At 40.2% G+C, this 22,727-nt stretch overlaps 2 protein-coding genes across 2 annotated transcripts; one reads left to right on the top strand and one right to left on the bottom strand.

Annotated features, from left to right (window-relative positions):
- The first annotated feature begins 4,986 nt into the window (after window positions 1-4,986).
- Window positions 4,987-17,998, top strand: si:ch211-107o10.3 (uncharacterized protein LOC407663 homolog). The gene is made up of 7 exons (XM_035791133.2): window positions 4,987-5,229; window positions 6,915-7,055; window positions 7,153-7,344; window positions 13,410-13,571; window positions 15,033-15,149; window positions 15,353-15,557; window positions 15,715-17,998. Exons 1-7 carry the CDS (start codon window positions 5,154-5,156, stop codon window positions 15,809-15,811), a joined length of 990 nt encoding a protein of 329 aa, XP_035647026.1. The 5' UTR covers window positions 4,987-5,153; the 3' UTR covers window positions 15,812-17,998.
- A 660-nt stretch (window positions 17,999-18,658) lies between these two features.
- Window positions 18,659-21,840, bottom strand: ankrd34c (ankyrin repeat domain 34C). The gene is made up of 2 exons (XM_035791132.2): window positions 21,613-21,840; window positions 18,659-20,286 (listed from the first exon to the last, which is right to left on the bottom strand). The coding sequence occupies exon 2, from the start codon at window positions 20,222-20,224 to the stop codon at window positions 18,659-18,661; it is 1,566 nt and encodes a 521-aa protein (XP_035647025.1). The 5' UTR covers window positions 20,225-20,286; window positions 21,613-21,840.
- Window positions 21,841-22,727: the final 887 nt, after the last annotated feature.

Raw genomic sequence — 22,727 nt, 5'->3', positions numbered from 1 at the left:
GTAAACAATGTGTCCTCACATTTTTGGGGTGCACTGAATACATTTTAGGTCTTGTGAAAGGAAACTTGTACACTGAGGCTGTACTCTTACAGTTTTTGACAGTAGCCAATAGGGTTGAGTGGCTATTTGAGCCTAATGCAGGCCTACCAACGAAACCAATAGAGCGTATCCCATGACATTTTCACATGTAGATAACTTTTGATTTCTATGATATAGCCTACAGTAGCCTATATGTGTTCAATGCATGCCTACATTGCATTAGAGTTTTAAAAATGTTTTTACATTATGAAAGGCTGACGACATTAGTTCATTATTTTTTACTTGGTCTGTAACACCATGGGCTAAATAGCTGACTGTAAAGTGCATTGTATTATGTTGTATGATGCAAGAAACCACTTTATAAATAAAATGTATTATTATTACCACACAGAGAATTAGACAATGTAGGCTACCCCTCTGGCTGTTGGCTAATTTGCATATTCAAGCCTGTCTCAAAATACAACACTGCCCCTTTAATGAAGACATAAGCCTTTTTTACTTGACTCCTTTCAAAGACAGCTTGAAAGCAGCCTACATGTTTTGCGCTCTTGTAGGAAGCAGTAACTCCCCATTGCTGACCTATACTTATCTATAACTGGGCGAATAATGTTCTAACTAGCAAAGGATATCAACAAATGTTCACACTTGTGGCTCTGATCTGAAAAGAGCATCATTCACTCTTGGGTGATTGAAAGACCCCTCCTGGGCTACCTACCAATAGAAATCTACACTGTTGCGCTCTGGCTCTGTCTACAACAAAATTACAGATTCAATCATGCAAAACTAGATTTGTTTTGGTTTGTTGCATTGAAAAGGGGCTGATACACTGTAATGTTGATTCGATCACAGAAAAACGTTGATCTATATAGTGAAAACTAATGGGGTGAACTCAGTGAAGTTCAGTCTCTTGCATCTCTATGTGGCCTGGTGTGGCAATGCTGGAAGAGCTGTGCAGCCTACATCTTGAACACACCAATAGGGTTATTATGCAAAATGATACACAACATCATCTGGATAAGTGTGCAACAAAAGTTCAACATTTACCTTCTGCTACCATTTCTGTCAAGCCGTCTACACATACCCTACAGTTTGATGCATTCATTCGCTCCTGTGTGATGCAGCGGTCTAAGGCACTACATCTCAGTGCTAGAGGTGTCACTACAGACCCTGGTTCAATCCTGGGCTGTATCACAACTGGTCGTGATCGGGAGTCCCATAGTGCGGCGCACATTGGGCTCAGCGTTGTCCGGGTTAGGGGAGAGTTTGGCCGGGGTAGGCCTTCATTGTAAATAAGAATTTGTTCTTAACTGACTTGCTTAAATAAAGGTAAAAAAGAAGAAGAAATTCCAATGTACGCACCACACAGAAGGCACTGCAACTGCCTCAACAATGCAATGCTGCAAGGCAAACGCAGCGTTCCATTGGAAAATAATGTACTTCTGGTGTATAATAACACTGTTGGTGTAATTGAGGCGTTAGAGAGAACATTGCTTGTTAACTTTGTTGTAGTCTGATAGCCAAGGGTGCATTTCATTGGGAGGTGGGGATCCCTCCTTTTCGGTGACCATTCAAAACCAAAAGCTATTTTTTTCGCTTTTAAAATATAGGTTGTGATAGCTGTAAGCCTAATTGTTACTTTCATTTATTCGCCCAGTAGACAGACTGGTGCAAGTTTGGTTTCATGTCGGCATATTGGTATGAATATAAACAACTTAACAACTTGCTATTTTGAGCATTTCCCCAAAAGACATGTCTTGTTTTTTACTTCAAAGATAAAAAGCAATTGTAGACTATAACAAATGTGCATTGTCATGCAATGACATAATGATAATTGAGATAATGCAAATAATTAATGATTACCTAGTTGGGCTAATTTTTGTAACTTCTTGCTTTAGGCCTACATCATTATCCTCTGCCTGCATCCCTACCTGTTATTTTGTATATAATGAGCAAACAGATGCTACATAGGCAACACAATGATTCAGATAGAGACAAACTGTTTTTCGGGGCAGCCTCCTCATCGGCTACTATTTTGCAATATGAATATTCTCTGAGTAGTCTTGCTGATGATAGAAAATGTTTCACACAAGGATGGCTTCATATAGCCTATAGCAGGGGGTCTGCAACCTTTTTTATACGAGTGACAATTTACAATTGATCCTGCAGTTTAAAAAAATCTGCGTGCCAGTTATGACTTTCATGTAAGCATTGTAGGCTACTCAACTGTCCCCAGAAAATGTCTAACTGCCAACAAACTGAACAGCTTAATTCTAGCTGGCTACTAGACAGAGACACGGTCCATTCAGCAACACCACACAGAGCTCAACTAGGCCTACCTGTACCAGGTGGGCAGCGGTGCTAAATCACGGGTGCGGACTTAATGTGTAGATTGTTTTTCATTCCTTGGTCGAGTTTGTTTGTCTTTATGCATCCTTGTTGATTGTGGCCTTAAGCGATTCCTTTGAAGTATTCCTTTTATTTCAATGCACGTGTAGGATTTATCTGGCATAGTTCGCATTCGCAGTCAGCTGTTTTATGTTCCGGATACTTTCACTTTGATGTGGGTATTTGAAGTTGGCCTTGATATTGTGCATTATGCATCTATTTCATGTTGCACTGTATGCACTGTTCCACAAGTAGCCTAAATAAGTCAATGTAGCCTATGTATGAGGTTGAGTAGTACATTGTACACACCATTCTATAGACCTGTAAACCTAATAAACCTAATATTGGGGTGATAATGTCTGGGCGACATTTTTATCCTCCCTCCCCAGTCAGCGAAAAAAAACCTCAGCATGCCCACCCCCAAACGACTTCCCGCAGCTATGATGATATACACAGAATGAGACGCAGCCATGATTCATTTGAATATAACGTTTTAGGTAGGCATAATTGACTCTCAGCAGCAGTTAGAGTAAAGACATTCTATGCTGGTTGTCCAAATTCACAGCGTAGTTAATATATTCTATGGTTTGATAGGCCCAGATGGGTTGTGTATGGACTGGGACATGGAGCCAACACAATCCTCTCACACTCCGTCTCCTCTGTGAAGGGCTCTAATATTAGCTGTGGAGGGTTACCATACTGGGAGAAAGAATGGGAAGTGCAGTCATGTAAGAGTCAAAGCTTGGAGGTGAGCCAGTCCCTCAGTTAAGACCAGGAAGGTCACCTCCCAAGTTCATAAAGTCAGAGGAGGGAAGGCATTAAAGGACAAAGACACTCAGAGGACATTTTAATCAAATGTGTTTGAACACGTTTTACACACATGCCACAAATTAACTACTTATGTTCCTCCACAATTTTTTTTTATTCTTCAGTTTATATGACATTAGTAATTATTTGGAACTCAGAACACAAATATATGCATTTGTTATCTTTTTTTCCCTAGATAACCAACCACAAGCCTGTCTATCCTCTAGATCCCTGGACAATATGTTATCAAATTTATTTTCACTCCTACAGTGATCTATGACATATGACTTGAGTGAAAACCTACTCTTTTGACCCTAGAAGTGATTTTTTCTTCCAGGCAGTCTGGAATACAGTTCAACCCATTAGTAACATATTAAATATTACCCAACAAACTGAAAAGGCCCTAAGGTACAAATGTTATGTACATATCTTTAGGGCACCTTCCATTCTGGATGTCACACACAGTAGTCTATCGTCTTGTGACAGATTGCCAGTCCATGCAAGATTAGGTTCTGGTTTCAGAGAACACAATGTCCAGTTTACTCACATCTCTTTAGTACACCTTACCCTAGTGATGATCTAAATCTGGCATAACATACTGTATCTATCATGAGACAAGGTGAGACCCAGAAGCAGACACAGGAGGCAGATGGTTGGAGTCTTACAATATTTATTCATCCAATAGGGTAAGGCAAGAGAATGGTTATAGACAGGCAAAAGGCTCAAAACCAGTTCAGAATCCAAAAGGTTCCTGAAGGGTAGGCATGATAGTAGTCCAGTGTCAGACGGGTCAAATCCAGGAAGACTATCAAAAAGAGGATATCCACAAAAAAAAACAAAAAAATAGGCATATTGGTTGACTTGACTCACATACAAGACAAACTGGCACAGAGATACAGGAAACACAGGGATAAATACACAGGGTAAAATAAGCAACACCTGGAGGGGGAGGAGACAATCACAGGAACAGGTGAAACAGATCAGGGTGTGACAGTATCACTTAGAAACCAGTGACAGAGAACAAATCTGGGCATTTTACACATATAGGATCCGTTTCGTCATATCAAAGAGGTATAAATCACACAATAGGCATTATATAATTAATTGCATTTATTTTTAAATTAGATTTATTTTACCAGGTAAGTTGACTGAGAACACGTTCTCATTCACAGCAACGACCTGTGGAATAGTTACAGGGGAGGGGAGGGGGTTGAATCAACAAATTGTAAACTGGGGATGATTAGGTGGCCATGATGGTACAGTATGAAGACCAGATTGGGAATTTAGCCAGGACACCGGGGTTAACACCCCGACTCTTACGATAAGTGCCATGGGATCTTTAGTGACCACAGAGAGTCAGGACACCCGTTTAACGTCCCATCTGAAAGACAGCACCCTACACAGGGCAATGTCCCCAATCACTGACATTGGCATTGCCTAAATGTGGCCCAAGAAAGATGTCATCTTCTCAGTGGTGTTTTGTATACAGTCTATGTTTTGATCAATCACGTTTATGGGTTTGATTGACTTCCTGCACTGATTGTCGGCCTATGAACAATAATTTGACACGCTTGTTCTATCAGCTTCACCTGATGGAATAATATTAATGATTTTGTTTATTGTAAGTGGACGTGGAGCGACCTCTGCTGGAGGAATATTGTAGATGAAACCATGGGAAACCCAGCATATGATTGGTCCACTGGATGGACCAATAGGATTCCCCGTTCTGTAACACGTTACTTCTTTGACCTTCCAGTACTTCCTGATTGCACATTACGTCACATTGATAAACAGTTTTATTTCGACAAAGTTGATATATATATGAGTTGAATTAACTATAGGTTCTCCTGGTTCTTTTCGCTGAATAGCAATATTGAAGAGAGGTTACTTCTACAGTCAGTAGCAGTTAAAGAACTGATAACATGCAGAACTACGGTAAAGCAATAAAGACTTTTTTTGGACAATATCCGACGGGGATCGCTCTTATCACAGTCACAGGTAAAGAAAAAACAAAAACATTATTGTTTTAATTATCACAGGTCCTTTATGAAATGTAACAAAAACGTAAGTAGTGTAGCAAAGTCGTTCCACCTAATTTTAACATTCTGTCAAACATAATACATAATAAAAAACTATTTTACCTGTCTCAAGAGGTTTATATATATATGACGATTTAATCTTTAAATAAGCCATAAATCAGCTTGTGACAGGGGGAAATGAAGCTTGTTGTGTGTAACAGAGAGTGGCAATTGAATGCAAGTTTCACAAAACATTTGTTATTGTTAAAACATTTGTAGCCTGTCTATCTATAGGTAACAACAGGGTTATGCTCGAACTGCTCAGTTTTCCACAACAAAACACCAGAAAATGGCCAAAAAGAGTTAAAACAATTAACCTGATTTTACACTATGATTGACTATTAGTTTTCTTTTGGTGATAAAAATATATATCAATTAATAGTTTTACCATTTTAAAACAATGAATATAACATACTTTGAAAATGCAATATTGGTCCAAAATTTATAAATGTAAAGGGATGCAAAGGCACTCTTTTCATGGAACTGTAAGGACTGACGCTGGAGAAGAGAAGCAGGTACGGGGAGTCAACATTTAATTGGAACGGACATGAAAACAGGACAGAAACAGCATCAGAATCGTGTAATACACAATTAACACACAATTAACAATTACTGCAGAAGTGGGGAACGGAGCTGGAGAACAGACACATATAGGGGAGGTAATAAACAGGTGATCAAATGTATTTATATAGCCCTTCTTAGATCAGCTGATATCTCAAAGTGCTGTACAGAAACCCCGATTGAGTCCAGGTGAGTCCAATGAATCGCTGATGCGCATGACGAAGGAAGGCAGGTTTGCGTAATCATGGTGGCAGTAGTGCATAATGCAGGGCAGTCTGGCACCCTCTTTCCCTATTGCGATGTCATCATATCGGATTCTGTTTTGCCCTATTCTGATGTTATCACATCAGATTCCATAGAAATAAGAATGTCAGAATCTGTCTGGCACTATTGTAATGTAATCAAATCAGATTCTGACTGGCCCTATTCTGATGTCATCAAATCAGATTTCTGTCTCACATTATTCTGATGTCATCCCATCAGAATCCATCTGGCCTTGTTGTGATGTCATCAAATCAGAATCTCTCTGACCTTGTTGTGATGTCATCACATCAGAGGATTTAACTTAGAGGTCCTATGAAACTGGGTTTAAAATTCTACCCCTAGTAATGATGTCTAGCGTTATTGTGTTATGATGTCATCACATCATATTCCCTCTGGCCCTGTGATGTCAACGTTTCGTCTGACTAGATGCTGGATGTATTTTGTTCACCTGGTGTGCTAAGAGGGCGGATGTTACATCTTTAGAATGGGACTTCTGAAACCTAACATCAAGATCACTAATTATGTCAGATTGAGCTTTTAAAACTTAATTTCATATGAAAAATTAATTTAAAATCTTGGATTAAAATTTCATATGCTACCTATTTCTTTGAATAATTGTTTGACCAAATTAATCGGATTTACTTGTAAAGTTACTAAATGATGATTAATCATAATAATGTCTTTAACTATCGAAAAGCTACTTTAAAATACTTATAAATAATTTACAAATAAATTATAAAGTGTACCTCAATGTAAGGTGTTACCATAATATTGTGACAGGAGTGGGGCTCTTTGCTCTGCGTAAATGGCTGGCTGGAGGGGTGTGTACGAGCAAAGCCCGGCTGGACGGGAAGACTGTCCTTATCACCGGAGCCAACACTGGGATTGGGAAAGAGACTGCAGTTGACATGGCTAGCAGGGGTGAGCAACAAGTATTCAACTTCTTCTCTGTTCATTGTAGTTGGGCAGTTGATTTGATGAGCTCACAGTGTAATGTCTGTTCTGTGTTTGGCCACAGGGGCAAGGGTTATTCTGGCCTGCAGGGACATGACAAGAGCCAATCAAGCTGCAGAGGGCATCAGGAGGAGGAGTGGCAATGGGAATGTGATTGTCAAAAAGTTGGACTTGGCATCCCTACAGTCGGTGCGACAACTAGCCAAAGAGATCCTGGAAAGTGAAGAGAGACTGGACATCCTTATTAATAATGCAGGTAGAGGGACACTTTTCAGCTAGCACATAACGTTATGAGCACCTTATGTTTATTATATCTTGGTGAGAGCATGGTTGTCCTATAGTTATTTTGCATACAACCTTCCCACAACTTTCTGGGAATGGTGCAGAATAGTTGCTTAAACCTCTATAGGATCGGTGGGTCCCCTGCGGGATGGTCGAGCTAACGATTATTTCTGTTGGAAGGATTTAATCATTTCCAATTATGTCTACTTATGATAAGGTAAAAGGTTCATGTTTCTCTCTCCATATGATATGGTAAATACAGTGGGGCAAAAAAGTATTTAGTCAGCCACCAATTGTGCAAGTTCTCCCACTTAAAAAGATGAGAGGCCTGTAATTTTCATCATAGGTACACTTCAACTATGACAGACAAAATTTGAAGAAAAAAAATCCAGAAAATCACATTGTAGGATTTTTTATGAATTTATTTGCAAATTATGGTGGAAAATAAGTATTTGGTCAATAACAAAAGTTTATCTCAATACTTTGTTATATAGCCTTTGTTGGCAATGACAGAGGTCAAACGTTTTCTGTAAGTCTTCACAAGGTTTTCACACACTGTTGCTGGCATTTTGGCCCATTCCTCCATGCAGATCTCCTCTAGAGCAGTGATGTTTTGGGGCTGTTGCTGGGCAACACGGACATTCAACTCCCTCCAAAGATTTTCTATGGGGTTGAGATCTGGAGACTGGCTAGGCCACTCCAGGACCTTGAAATGCTTCTTACGAATCCACTCCTTCGTTGCCCAGGCGGTGTGTTTGTGATCATTGTCATGCTGAAAGACCCAGCCACGTTTCATCTTCAATGCCCTTGCTGATGGAAGGTTTTCACTCAAAATCTCACGATACATGGCCCCATTCATTCTTTCCTTTACACGGATCAGTCGTCCCGGTCCCTTTGCAGAAAAACAGCCCCAAAGCAAGATGTTTCCACCCCCATGCTTCACAGTAGGTATGGTGTTCTTTGTATGCAACTCAGCATTCTTTGTCCTCCAAACACGACGAGTTGAGTTTTTACCAAAAAGTTATATTTTGGTTTCATCTGACATTCTCCCAATCTTCTTCTGGATCATCCAAATGCTCTCTAGCAAACTTCAGACAGGCCTGGACATGTACTGGCTTAAGCAGGGGGACACGTCTGGCACTGCAGGATTTGAGTCCCTAGCGGCGTAATGTGTTACTGATAGTAGGCTTTGTTACTTTGGTCCCAGCTCTCTGCAGGTCATTCACTAGGTCCCCCCTTGTGGTTCTGGGTTTTTTGCTCACCGTTCTTGTGATCATTTTGACCCCATTAGGTGAGATCTTGCGTGGAGCCCCAGATCGAGGGAGATTATCAGTGATCTTGTATGTCTTCCATTTCCTAATAATTGCTCCCACAGTTGATTTCTTCAAACCAAGCTGCTTACCTATTGCAGATTCAGTCTTCCCAGCCTGGTGCAGGTCTTTTTGTTTTGTTTTGTTTCTAGTGTCCTTTGACGGCTCTTTGGCCTTGGCCATAGTGGAGTTTGGAGTGTGACTGTTTGAGGTTGTGGACAGGTGTCTTTTATACTGATAACAAGTTCAAACAGGTGCCATTAATACAGTTAACGAGTGGAGGACAGAGGAGCCTCTTAAAGAAGAAGTTACAGGTCTGTGAGAGCCAGAAATCTTGCTTGTTTGTAGGTGACCAAATACTTATTTTCCACCATAATTTGCAAATAAATTCATTAAAAATCCTACAATGTGATTTTCTTGATTTTCTTTTCTCATTTTGTCTGTCATAGTTGAAGTGTACATATGATGAAAATTACAGACCTCTCTCATCTTTTTAATTGGGGGAACTTGCACAATTGGTGGCTGACTAAATACTCTACATTTAAATGGTATTGATATTAATTTGGATATATTTTCATTAATTCCCATATATTCCTGTTAATTCCCACTGAAAGTTTCCACCTCTGAATATTCCCCAGAATGTGCAACCCTAGTCCCCAGCAAAGCACCATCACACCTCCTCCTCCATGCTTCACGGTGGGACCCACACATGCGCATACAATCTGTTCACCTACTCTGCGTCTCACAAAGTCACGCTGGTTGGATCCAAAAATCTCAAATTTGGTCTCATCAGACCAAAGGACAGATTTCCACCGGTCTAATGTTCATTGCTTGTGTTTCTTGGCCCAAGCAAGTCTCTTCTTATTATTGGTGTCCATTAGTAGTGGTTTCTTTGCAGTAATTCGACCATGAAGGCCTGATTTACGCAGTCTCCTCTGAACAGATGATGTTGAGATGTGTGCGATACTTGAACTCTGAAGCATTTATTTGGGCTGCAATTTGAGGTGCATTTAACTCTAATGAACTTATCCTCTGCAGCAGAAGTACCTCTGGGTCTTCCTTTCCTGTGGTGGTCCTCATGAGAGCCAGTTTCTTCATAGCGCTCGATTGATATGCGACTGCACTTGAAGAAACTTTCCCAAAGTTCTTTACATTTTTCAGATTGACTGACCTTCATGTCTTAAAGTAATCTTTAGTTATTTGAGTTGTTCTTTCCATAATATGGACTTGGTCTTTTAACAAATAGGGCTATCTACCTTGTCACAACACAACTGATTGGCTCAAACGCATTTAGAAGGAAAAATTATCCACAAATGAACTTTTAACAATGCACACCTGTTAATTGAAATGCTTTCCAGGCAACTACCTAATGAAGCTGGTTGAGAGAATGCCAGAGTGTGCAAAGCTGTCATCAAGGCAAAGGGTGGCTACTTTGAAGAATCTCAAATATAAAATATATTTTGATTTGTTTAAAACTTGTTATGGCTTTAATTCCGATATCGGGATAAGTGTCATCAACAACCACTGAATAGCATAGTGCTACATTCAATAAATATTACTACAAATATTTATATTCATGAAATCACAAGTGCAATATCAGAAAACACAGTTTAGCCTTTTGTTAATCCACCTGTCGTGTCAGATTTTGAAATTATGCTTTTCAGCGAAAGCAAATCCAAGCGTTTGTGTAAATTTAAGTACACTTAGCATCAGGAAGCTTGGTCACGAAAATCAGAAAAGCAATCAAATTAATCGTTTACCTTTGATGATGTTCAGATGTTTTCACTCACGAGATTCCCAGTTACACCACAAATGTTCTGTTTGTTCCATAAAGATGATTTTTATATCCAAAATACCTCTGTTTGTTTGTCGCATTATGTTCAGAAATCCACAGGAAAGAGCGGTCACGACGGCGCAGACAAAAATTCCAAATAGTTTCCATAATGTCCATAGAAACACGTCAAACGTTTTTTATAATCAATCCTCAGGTTGTTTTTAAAATATATAATCAATAATATATCAACCGCAAATGTCTTTCACAGTAGGAGAGGGAAAAGCAATACCTATCCAAATTCTGTTGTGCGAGCAAAACTCATGTGACCACTTGACGCGATGTTATCGTTCTGGCTCATTTTTCAAAATAAAATCCTGAAACTATGCCTGAAGACTGTTGACACCTTGAGGAAGCGATAGGAAAAGGAATCTGGTTCATATCCCTTTAAATCCAGCAAAGGGAGGCTATAGAACATGGAGTTTTCAAAATAGAAGCCACTTCCTGTTTTGTTTTTCCGCAGTGTTTTGCCTGCAATATCAGTTCTGTTATACTCACAGACAATATTTTGACAGTTTTGGAAACTTTAGCGTGTTTTCTATCCAATACTAATAATACTATGCATATATTAGTAACTGAGACTGAGGAGCTGGCCGTTTACAATGGGCACCTTTTCATCCAAGCTACTCAATACTGCCCCTGCAGCCATAAAAAGTTAACACTCTTCTGGTTGCTACATGATTCCAAATATTTAATTTAATCGTTTTGATGTCTTCACTATTATTCTACAATGTAGAAAATAGTAAAAATAAAGAAAAACGCCTGAATGAGTACGTGTGTCCAAACTTTTCATGGTACTGTATATGCAACAAATTTTCAACCAACAGGTTTCTGTGCCAAATCACCACACAACAATACACAAAACATACCGACATGTTTTGCGTTTTCAACACCACAATAAATAGACTGTCAATCTCGACAGAAAACACATCCATCCCTACCTTGTAGGCTTACCCAGTATAAAATGCACTTGTTGCAGATTAAATTCTTCATAAATACATAGCACACATAAAAATACCTTCTGAGGTTAAATTCCCATGTGCCGAATAAAACATTTAAGTTAAATGGGTTTCCATTTTCAACTATGGACATACTGATGGTTTTGTCACAAAAAATGTTGCGTAGGTACAGGTATAGCGAATGTGCCCACTATGGTATTGGCACGTGAGCTCTAGCCAACAGATACAGTGCAGGTATAGCTTACTACATGATGAGATTGTTTTGGACAATAGTATGCGATTATTATTATTATTTGTCAAATGGCAAGCATCGATCATCATGTCACCAGAATAAGACCCTCTGTATTTATTGGAAGGAGCATCGACCTCATCACTGTGCATTTTTACACCGCCCTGTGAAATTCATCATCATTTATTTAATCTGTAGCCTAATAAACTGCATGCTTTCCCAGGATGTGGAGAAATGTTATATCAAACATGTAGGCTACTTTACTCCCATATAAAGGTTGGATGGAAACCTGGTTAATGTCAAGGATGCTGGAATTATATTTTGGATGATGCCCATGTCTACAGGATAATGTTTTGAAGTACCCTAATCAGATTAAAACATTGTGCCACATATAAAAAGTAATACATTAAACGTGTTAGCTTCTAGGTGCGTGAGGAATAGCCACTCGGATTGGAGAGGAGGCGGAGCATGTGTTAAGCTTTCCTGAATAACTGGGCCTGCCGGTAGCGTATGTGTTCACATTATTATAGGATGACTTGGGAGCATGATGATTAAAAACAGACAGTGTGTTCAGTATCAAAAGTATAAATACAGCCAGACTGGCCTACTACTGTGCCTTTCTGTGTCTTTCTATTGACTGTTGAGAGTACTGATCCAAATCAAATGAAACATTAAAATCCCTGGGCTTTAGCGCCGTTATTTCATTTACAAATGACATTTTCACCTGCAGCCTAGAGTAGTCTAGAATGTTGTACTCACTTGATAATAATAATGCAATTATTCAGCTAGGCTAGTCTAGGTAGGATCATTGTATTGTCCATTAACAAGATCATGAGAGGAGATTTTGTTTTATCTGTGTGTGTCATGTCTTCACTGTTCATTCATGCGCAATGATGCGCCTGGCCTCTACACTGCCTATCAGCTCTTCCTATTTGTTCTGGTTGATTCATATAAAATGTTGATGCATCTTTGAATGTTTTTATATGCGGTATGATTGCTAGTTAGCCTATTGCAGATCTGGACAAACAATCCCCTTACCACTGTTGTCACTATGAATGGTGGATGGAGGGCAGGATAGAAGGTTAGACTGGTAGACTATACTGACCTGTGGAATAGTAAAGTTAGCACCCAGAACAGCGAAGAGCATACGGGAAATACCAAAACACCTTGATATAAGGGAGGAGCATGTGAGCAGATAAGGAAATTTGGCTAGGATGGAAGAAATTATATAGTAAAACCTGCAACTAGTGGATGTAAACCACAGGAAAAAAATCGCACAGCCCTCCCATGTGCACAATAAAAAAAAACACGCAACCCTCCCCAAAGCAACAAATACAAGTTTAACAACCCTCTCCTATTTTGGACCACCCCTCCCCAGTAAATTACGATCTGCCCCTTCGCAAGCGTGGTAAAGTTGCACTATTCAGCTGTGCTCATTGGCAATAGGGTAATACGGGACTGACATTCTGCACGTGGCTTATTTATAGTAAAGTAGGAGTGTCATGATGCTGTGCTGTTGATGAGAAGATTGTAAACATTAGATATAAATTCCTTCTTTGCCCAGAGAAGAGGAAGCAATGTGAATTATATTGTGCTTACTAAATTAAGTTAAGTGAGCAATCCATTCAGACCAGCCTTACTGATTGAACCTATGTTATCAACTACATTTCAAGGAGTAGACTAACTTTTCTTCTCTATGTCTGTTGATAGGTATCATGAGCTGTCCAAAATGGCAGACTGAAGATGGCTTTGAGATGCAGTTTGGTACCAACCACTTAGGCCACTTTTTATTGACAAATTGCCTTTTGAATCTCCTTAAGAAATCAGTCCCAAGCCGTATTGTCAACGTCTCCAGTTTAGCTCATGAAAAAGGTATCATTTTGTGTTGGTCATTTACCATATAAAACAATGATTCAGTGTTTATAGGATTTATGATTGATTGCCCAAACAAAATCCATGATTTAGCCTGTAATTATTTTCATGTACATGTGCCTTCAGAAATATTCAAACCCCTTGACTTATTCCACATTTTGTTGTGTTACAGCCTGAATTCAAAATGGATTAAATAGATTTTTTCTCACCCATTTACACACAATACCCCAAATTACAAATTGAAAACATGTTTTGAGGTTAGCAAATGTATTTAAAATGAAATAGAGAAATATCTAATTTACAAAAGTATTCACAACCCTGAGTCAATACCTTGTAGAAGCACCTTTGGCAGTGATTACAGCTGTGAGTATTTCTGGGTACGTCTCTAAGAGCTTTTCACTCCAGGATTGTGAAACATTTGCCCATTATTCTTTTCAAAATTCTTCAAGCTCTGTCAAATTTTTGATTATTTTTTATTTGTAATTTTACCCCCTTTTTCTCCCCAATTTCGTTGTATCCAATTGTTAGTAGCTACTATCTTGTCTCATCACTACAACTCCCGTACGGGCTCGGGAGAGACGAAAGTCATTTAGCAGACGCTCTTATCCAGAGCGACTTACAAATTGGTGCATTCACCTTATGACATCCGTGCACCTAGCAACCTTGGTTAGCGTGCACTGCGCCCGGCCCGCCACAGGAGTCGGTGGTGCGCGATGAGACAAGGATATCCCTACCAGCCAACCCCTTCGTAACCCGGACGACGCTATGCCAATTGTGCGTCTTACCATAGATTCTTAAGCAGATTTAAGTAAAAACTGTAACTTGGCCACTCAGAAACATTCACTGTCTTCTCGGGAAGCAACTCCAGTGTAGATTTGGCCTTGTGTGTTAGGTTATTGTCCTGCTGCAAGGTGAATTCATCTCCCAGTGTCTAGTGGAAAACAGACTGAACCAGGTGTTCCTCTAGCATTTTGCCTGTGCTTAGCTCCATTCCGTTACATTTTTATCCTGAAAACCTCCCCAGTCCTTAATGATTACAATCATGTCCATAACATGATGCAGCCACCACTATGCTTGAAAATATAGAGAGTGGTACTCAGTACTCAGTAATGGGTTGTATTGGATCTACTCCTGAACTTATTTAGGCTTGCCATAACAAAGTGGTTGAATACTTATTGACTCATTTCAGCCTTTTCTTTTTAATGAATTTGTAATAATTTTGAAAAACATATTTCCACTTTGACATTATGGGGTATTTTGTGTAGACCAGTGACACCAAATCTAAATGTAAACCATTTTAAATTCAGGCTGTAACACAACAACATTTGGAAAAAGTCAAGTGGTATGAATAGTTCCTGAAGGCACTGTACCTTTCATTGCTTAGTGTTAGACCATGTTTTGACATTATATCCATATGTGACTTGCTATGTTCCACTGAATAATTATACTTTTTTTCAACAGGCAAGATCTATTTTGATGACATAAACTTAGATAAAGATTACAGTCCATGGAAAAGCTACCGGCAAAGTAAACTAGCTAATGTGCTCTTTACTAGGGAGCTGGCAACACGACTACAAGGTGATTCAACTCCACTGCACAGAATCTTTTCATTTTACAGCATGCATTTGGAAGTATGTTCGTAACACTGTTTGGCATAACAAAGGCACGAAGTGCATGGTGTGTTGCATCTCTCTTCAATAGAGTCTCTGCAGACTCACTGCATTGAATTAGGCTGATAGATGACATTACCTGTGTTTGTGTGTGTTTCTCTGTGACTGTAGGAACTGGAGTAACTACATACAGCCTCCATCCTGGAGTCATCCGGACTGAGCTTGGTCGGCACTTCTGGCCCACCATGCCCCTGTGGAAAAGAGCCATCTTCAAGACTCTTAGTTTTTGGCTCAAGTCCCCTAGAGAGGGAGCCCAGACCACCATCCACTGTGCCGTAGAAGAAAGCCTGGCAGATGTCAGTGGACTCTACTACAGGTCAGATGCCATTAGAGCTTGTTTTTTTCACAGTGGGTGTTACATTGCATGCTTACAGAATATGGATCTAGATAAGATATTAATACTAGGATATGTTCGATGTGTGTCATTAACTTTGTGTGTGTGTTTGGAATCTTTTTTTCTGTCCTGGCTACAGTGACTGCGCCCCAAAGACTGTGGCCCCTCAGGGCCAGGATGATGCAGCTGCCAAGAAACTGTGGGACCTGAGTGCCTCCATGGTTGGTCTGGCATGATGGACCTGGTTACCACTAGGACTGGCCTAGCCTTTAGAATGTTGACATACAGTTGAAGTCAGAGGTTTACATACACATAGGTTGGAGTCATTAAAACCTGTTTCTCAACCACTCCACAAATTTCTTAACAAACTATAGTTTTGGCAAGTCGGTTAGGACATCTACTTTGTGCATGACACAAGTAATTTTTCCAACAATTGTTTACAGACTGATTATTTCACTTATAATTCACTGTATTACAACTTCAGTGGGTCAGAAGTTTACATACACTAAGTTGACTGCCTTTAAACAGCTTGGAAAATTCCAGAAAATAATGTCATGGCTTTAGATGCTTCTGACAGGCTAATTGACAAAATGTGAGTCAATTGGAGGTGTACCTGTGGATGTATTTCAAGGCCTACCTTCAAACTCAGTGCCACTTTGCTTGACATCATGGGAAAATCAAAAGAAATCAGCCAAGACCTCAGAAAATAAATTGTAGACCTCCAAAAGTCTGGTTCATCCTTGGGAGCAATTTCCAAACTCCTGAAGGTACCACGTTCATCTGTACAAACAATAGTATGCAAGTATAAACACCATGGCACCATGCAGCCGTCATACCGCTCAAGAAGGAGACACGTTCTGTCTTCTAGAGATGAATTTACTTTGGTGAGAAAAGTGCAAATCAATCCCAGAACAACAGCAAAGGACCTTGTGAAGATGCTGGAGGAAACAGGTACAAAAGTATCTATATCCACAGTAAAACGAGTCCTATATCGACATAACCTGAAAGGCCTCTCAGCAAGTAAGGAGCCACTGCTCCAAAACCGCCATAAAAAGACCAGACTACGGTTTGCAACTGCACATGGGGACAAAGATCATACTTTTTGGAGAAATGTCCTCTTTTCTGATGAAACAAAAATAGAACTGTTAGGCCATAATGACCATTGCTATGTTTGGAGGAAAAAAGAGGAGGCTTGCAAGCCGACGAACACCATCCCAACCACGAAGCATGGGTGTGGCATCATCATGTTGTGGGGGTTACGTGGATTTATTGAAGCAACATCTCAAGACATCAGTCAGGAAGTTAAAGCTTGGTCGCAAATGGGTCTTACAAATGGACAATGACCGCAGGAATACTTCCAAAGTTGTGTCAAAATGGCTTAAGGACAACAAAGTCAAGGTATTGGAGTGGCCACCACAAAGCCCTGACCTCAATCCTATAGAAAATGTGTGGGCAGAACTGAAAAGGCGTGTGCGAGCAAGGAGGCCTACAAACCTGACTCAGTTACTCCAGCACTGTCAGGAGGAATGGGCCAAAATTCACCCAACTTATTGTGGGAAGTTTGTGGAAGGCTACCCGAAACGTTTGACCCAAGTTAAACAATTTAAAGGCAATGCTACCAAATACTAATTGAGTGTATGTAATCTTCTGACCCACTGGGAATGTGATTAAAGCTGAAATTAAAGCTGAAATAAATCCTTCTCTCTACTATTATTCTGACATGTCACATTCTTAAAATAAAGTGGTGATCCTAACTGACAGGGAATTTTTACTAGGATTAAATGTCAGGAATTGTGAAAAACTGAGTTTAAATGTATTTAGCTAAGGTGTATGTAAACCGACTTCAGCTGTATTACCATCTGATGATGATGAACTGTGAAATGCATCCAAACCTCATTGAATTCAGTAAGAAACTGTTGAATAACATTTGCTTTAGAGACATTTATTTAGAATACACAGCAAACTACATACAAAAATACTATGCATCGAAATATGTTAACGTGAGCCTTTTACACAGAATGAATGTCTCATAGTTAAGTTACATGGAAGCTGTATGAACTTCTACTTTGCCGTAAGTGTCAATTCTATTCTAGGGGAACAAGGTTCACTAAGTCTGTATTTACGTACGTTTGTAGTATACATATATTATGTTGTCTTGTCATGGAACTGATGTATGAAAATACATGTGCTATATCTACAAAACATTTAGAGAAATAACATACATTTTTCTCTTGGGTAATTTAAAACCTACCATAATAAAGTGCTAATTTACGTAATCTCTTAAATTGTATTTAGCTAAGGCATATAAGTCATACATGGTTTGTTTATACTCTTGAGCCTTTCATATTGGGCATTAAACCAACGGCACTAAAACAATACATCTTGTGGTTGCATTATGAACGATAAATTACTTTTTGATCCACCCTCTTTTCCGATAATTTGTCTGGAAGGCACTGTGTACAAGTTTGCTACAAAACAATCAACCTCAATTTAATACTAAAGCTACAACATACCCCCCCATCTGCATGTTGCACTAATAACAACATTCTATACAACCAGATGACTTGTTGGCTACACATGTACCTCCTACTGTATGTGTTTTTCGGATTGCACATCTAAAGGATTTGAGGTGCCGACGAGGATTATTTTTCATATACTTATGGTCAAATAATTTGTATGATTTTCAAATACTTTTTTTTTTATATCTCTCAGCCAACCCTGTTCCTGGAGAGCTACCGTCCTTTTTGCTCTAACTCTAATTTAACGCACCTGATTCTAATAATTAGCTGGTTGATACACGGAATCAGTTTAGCGAAATCCTACAGGAGGGTAGCTCTTCAGGAACACGGTTAGAGGAGCCATGCTTTAGATGTTGCGAGTGTCTAACCTGTAACGTTTAATAGGTGGTGCTAATATTCTAAGAGCATCCATAACATTTACAACTTTATACTGGTAAGCAAGTTATATCCATGTTCCACTGGTTTTCTAAGAGGAAAAGTTCCAATTCCAATCAACAAAATTCCCTTTAGAAATGTTAGCCTTATTTTATGTTAACATTGCTACATCTACAAACAATGAGTCCACTACAGCTCCTCAAAAGCAGAGAGCTGCTTCATTTGCTCCACTTGCATAGAGTGCCTCCTTACAAGTTTTTTTTTTGACTTGAGCTGGCCTCTCTTTGGTGAGTTTGGTGCTATTGGAGCTATTGATATGAAACCTGAGGCAAGAGGGGATGAGGGCTTGCTGCTGGCTCCGATGTCTGGGATAGGAGGGTTGGGGTTGACGTTCAGTGGGGGTAGATGGCCAGGCCGGGTATGGGAAATGTAGTCCAGCAGCAGAGTCCCCGAGCCTCGCCTCTCCAAGAGGCCTGGTGCGCGGCGACGTGCTGTGCTAGGTGATGACGTGCTGGCATTGCTGTCTAGGGACTCCCTGGAGCTGGTCAGCATGGCTAATGGAGATGTGTTGAGTTTCCTCCTCTCTAGAGGAACCTTAGGAGAGTCCAGCATGCCAGAGTCTGAGTACAGCTGAGAGTCTGAGTCATAGTGGTCAGTGCCCAGCCGTCTCCTGTAGACCTGGTCTCTCAAGCTAGCTGGCACACTGTTGCTGCTACTGTCCTGGTCTGCAGGGACGGTGCTACGCCGGGCCAAGGGCTGGTGCTGACACAGAGACCTCTCATAGGCCGATTTGGAAGTTAGAGGGACAGACAATGAGGATGACATTTGTGGGAACAACACATCCTTGCCATCCACACTGTTTTGTCGAGACATAGTCGATCTCTTGGACAGAGCAAGTCCATTGACACCTGTGACAACCTCCTCAGAGGTGGCTCTCTTACTCTCCTCGTGGGCCGCAGCTGCAGCCAGGACGGAGGGAGCGATCAGCCCCCACGGCTCTGACTGCAGACGCTTCAGCTGGGGTAAACGAGCACGCTTGGGGTTGGCTGGTCGCCGTGTGGGAGAGGTTGGCCCATTGGGAAGCTTTGCTGCTGTGCTGGATGATGTTTTCAACTTTGTCTGGAAACTGAAGATAGTGTTGTGCTGCTCGGCTGAGTTAGGTGATGAGGAGGTGTTGAGCTCAATGTCAGAGGGAGTGGTGCAGAATGCAGGGGAGCACCTATCCTCTAGCTCTGGGGAAGGGGGGACATTAAGGTACTGCTTGGTGGTTTTGGTGCCAGAGGCTGACTTGTCTGTGGTGATAATGATTACTTCTTTGCCCTTGGCCTTACATGCATCTAGGAGAACCTTTAGGGTCTCCTTATCATCAACATTGACTGCATAGACCAAAGCAGAAGCCCCGCTCCTGTCTTCGAGACTTGGGTCAGCCCCATTGGTCAACAGGTGGGACACCACCTCATGTCCTGCCCTCTGGCTACAGGCGTGCATCAGGGCTGTCCGGCCTGCTTTGTCCTGGATGTTAGGGTCAGCCTTATTATCCAGCAGGTACTTGACCAGCTTTGCCTTGCTGACACTCTGCGGGTCGCTGTGTTTGGACATGCAGGCCACCATGAGCGGTGTCTCTCCTCGCTCGTTGCTCTCATTAATATAGGCACCCCCCTCAAGCAGGAGCCTGGTGAGCCGCAGGCGTCTGAGCCATACCGCTTTCAGAAGCGAATTCCCGTCTGTCCGCAGCTCCAGTATGTCTGCCATCATCTCCAAGACAACCACAGATAGCGCCCTCCCTCAGTGGTGAAAGGCAGTCACAACCTGCAGCCCTTCAAACAAAGTATTGATTTATTTCATTATATTTTGTTAAATCTATAGGTCTGCTCAATGATTCATCTAGTATTATCACACATGGAGTCATCACAATGGATCATTTCCAAGCCTCTCAAGACTACCACCAGGAGGCAGTCTGTGTTCAGTAAAAATCACTTTTGAAGACATGGACAGATATGTCAATTATGGACGAAACTTTATACCTATTTAGGTGGCGTTATTGTCAAAACATGAAACTGATTGTAGCAATGAAAAAAATATAACTTCGTGGATCGGAGCCTAACCTTTATATATACCCTGATGAAGACGGCTTGGCTGTCAGGAACGTTGGTTATACAATTATTGCATCTGAGCTCCTAGAGTGTGCGACTTTCCTTTTCTTTTTCTAGGGGCCTAATCTTCTGTAAGCTTCGATCTCCCTGTGTAAAACAAGTTAGATGGAAGAATGTGCGTTATAGGCTATATGTAGGCTAAACGTTCTGTATTTAAATCAAGCCATTTATTTTGAATGTATTGCTTGCTAGATGGAGATGGACAACCTTAGCCTAGTATTTTAACTTTTTTTGTTGTTGCTCTGTAATTGACCAATTAATCCCAGATCCAAGACTATAAATGAATTAGTTCGAGCTTTAGATAATAAAATACCAAAAATATAGAACATGACATATGGAGAATCATATGGTTGTAGAAGAAAACAGCCTCACCATGAGCGTTAACATCCTGTGCATAGCATAAAAGAGTGCCTACAGCAAAAACATCTACATTGCTATTTTTTCTTACAAGACTCGATGACAAGTAAGATCTGTCTTGGTGTAGGCTACCTAATGTGCATGATCGAGTGAATAAGTATTACCATCATCCTCGCGCGATCGCGTAGAATAGTCTATAGCGCGTCGCTGTCCATGGTCCTCATTGTGGATAACTTGTTAGACGCGCGTCTGGTAGAAAACGTTTTAACTACACAATTCATAATATGTTGCACAATGTAAGCTACATTTGTTTATACACTTGTAATATACTATGATCCCTGTGTCATTAAAATAAAGTATTAGTAACAGAAGTCGCCTAAAAAGGACTTCAATTTAAGGTGTTGGCTATATGCTCCTAACGTTTCATATTATCATTAGCTAAACTATCTTAAATGATCGAATCATAGTAGGCTTCTCAAAAAGTGTGAGGTCTATACAATGTTAGTATGAAATTACATGAGTGGTATATTAATGTTGATTATGTATTTTTAGCAAGAAAAAATCTGCATTCATCCACATGGTTTTATACAAAATATCAAGAAGGTTTAACTGTCATTCAACCATGTATCTTACCTGATCCAGGCTTGTCATATTCAAAGGTGCACCCAATGTTTTGTCATTTACCTATCCTGAAACATAATGAAAATAAAAGTTTTCAAATGGTTCTTCGTTATCGTCCCTGAATTTAATCGGAGGTTCTCAAATACTGTCCTAGTTTAGGTTAAGAGCTTTTGCACCATAGCGCGTCATGTTGGTCGCTTTTGTTATGGAAACGCAATAGATCAGTCCAATAGGCGGCATTCCTTTCACTGCGCAAGAATCACAACCTCAAGCTACTGGAGGTATAAATAACTTTGTTTTGCCTGGTGAATGAAACGTGCATTTTCTTGACGTCAGAGTCGACAAAAATAAAGATTGCTTCTGGTGAGAACCTGTCACATTTTTCATGTCTACAGCACACAAACACACCAGTTCTACCTTCCAATAAAATGGAATGTTCACAGTTTCATAACATATTTATAATTACATTTTTTTAAATGGCTTAGGCTATATTCCACTCCCACCAGATAGGAAGAATCAAGATTCAGTGTATATATAAAGGTCATCAGTATAATTTAATATTTTTGTACACTGGAAGTTTATAGCCTACAGTTTAAAATGATCATTCACATGAACATGACAGATGTTGCTCCAGAGAGGTGGCGGTCACCTGTCTCTGTCCTACTTTTCTTTATATTCTCAGGTGCCCCGAAAACGTCTTTGTACACTTACAACTACAGTGCATTTTAAACACTGTTTCAAGAACATGTCTTAGCTATACCTTTCCAAATGGACAGAAGTAGAAATCGTGTGCTGATGTTGGGTTCAGTACACACACAAATGAGGGTTCCACAAGGGTTCTTTGGGAAGGGTGCTGGTTCTATGTGGAACCATACTGATCCAAAGGTCCCTTTGATCACCTCAATGGTTCTTTGCAGTTCAATAAAGGGTTCTCTCCTCTTTTAGTGATAATTCAAATGTAGGGGCAGTGGCTCATTCAAATATTTGGGGGAGTGGTTTGTTCACAGCTCTTTTTTGTGTAACCATGCAGTGAGTGTTATTCCAGTTTTTCAAATGTTATGTTATATTATTATCTGTTATATGACTATGGTCAGTGATTGTGTCTTGTGTAAGTCTCACGAATGGCC

The sequence above is a fragment of the Oncorhynchus keta genome, chromosome 17, assembly GCF_023373465.1.
Source record: "Oncorhynchus keta strain PuntledgeMale-10-30-2019 chromosome 17, Oket_V2, whole genome shotgun sequence".
Lineage (NCBI taxonomy): Eukaryota > Metazoa > Chordata > Actinopteri > Salmoniformes > Salmonidae > Oncorhynchus > Oncorhynchus keta.
Note: the sequence above shows the minus strand (reverse complement) of the source record. Positions and strands in the feature narration are given on the sequence as shown.

Coding starts and splice junctions, on each gene's coding strand:
- si:ch211-107o10.3 (XM_035791133.2), top strand. CDS start 5,154: ATGCAGAACTACGGTAAAGCAATAAAGACTTTTTTTGGACAATATCCG. Junction 5,230..6,914: donor CGCTCTTATCACAGTCACAG/GTAAAGAAAAAA, acceptor ATATTGTGACAG/GAGTGGGGCTCTTTGCTCTG. Junction 15,150..15,352: donor GCTGGCAACACGACTACAAG/GTGATTCAACTC, acceptor CTGTGACTGTAG/GAACTGGAGTAACTACATAC.
- ankrd34c (XM_035791132.2), bottom strand. CDS start 20,224: ATGATGGCAGACATACTGGAGCTGCGGACAGACGGGAATTCGCTTCTG.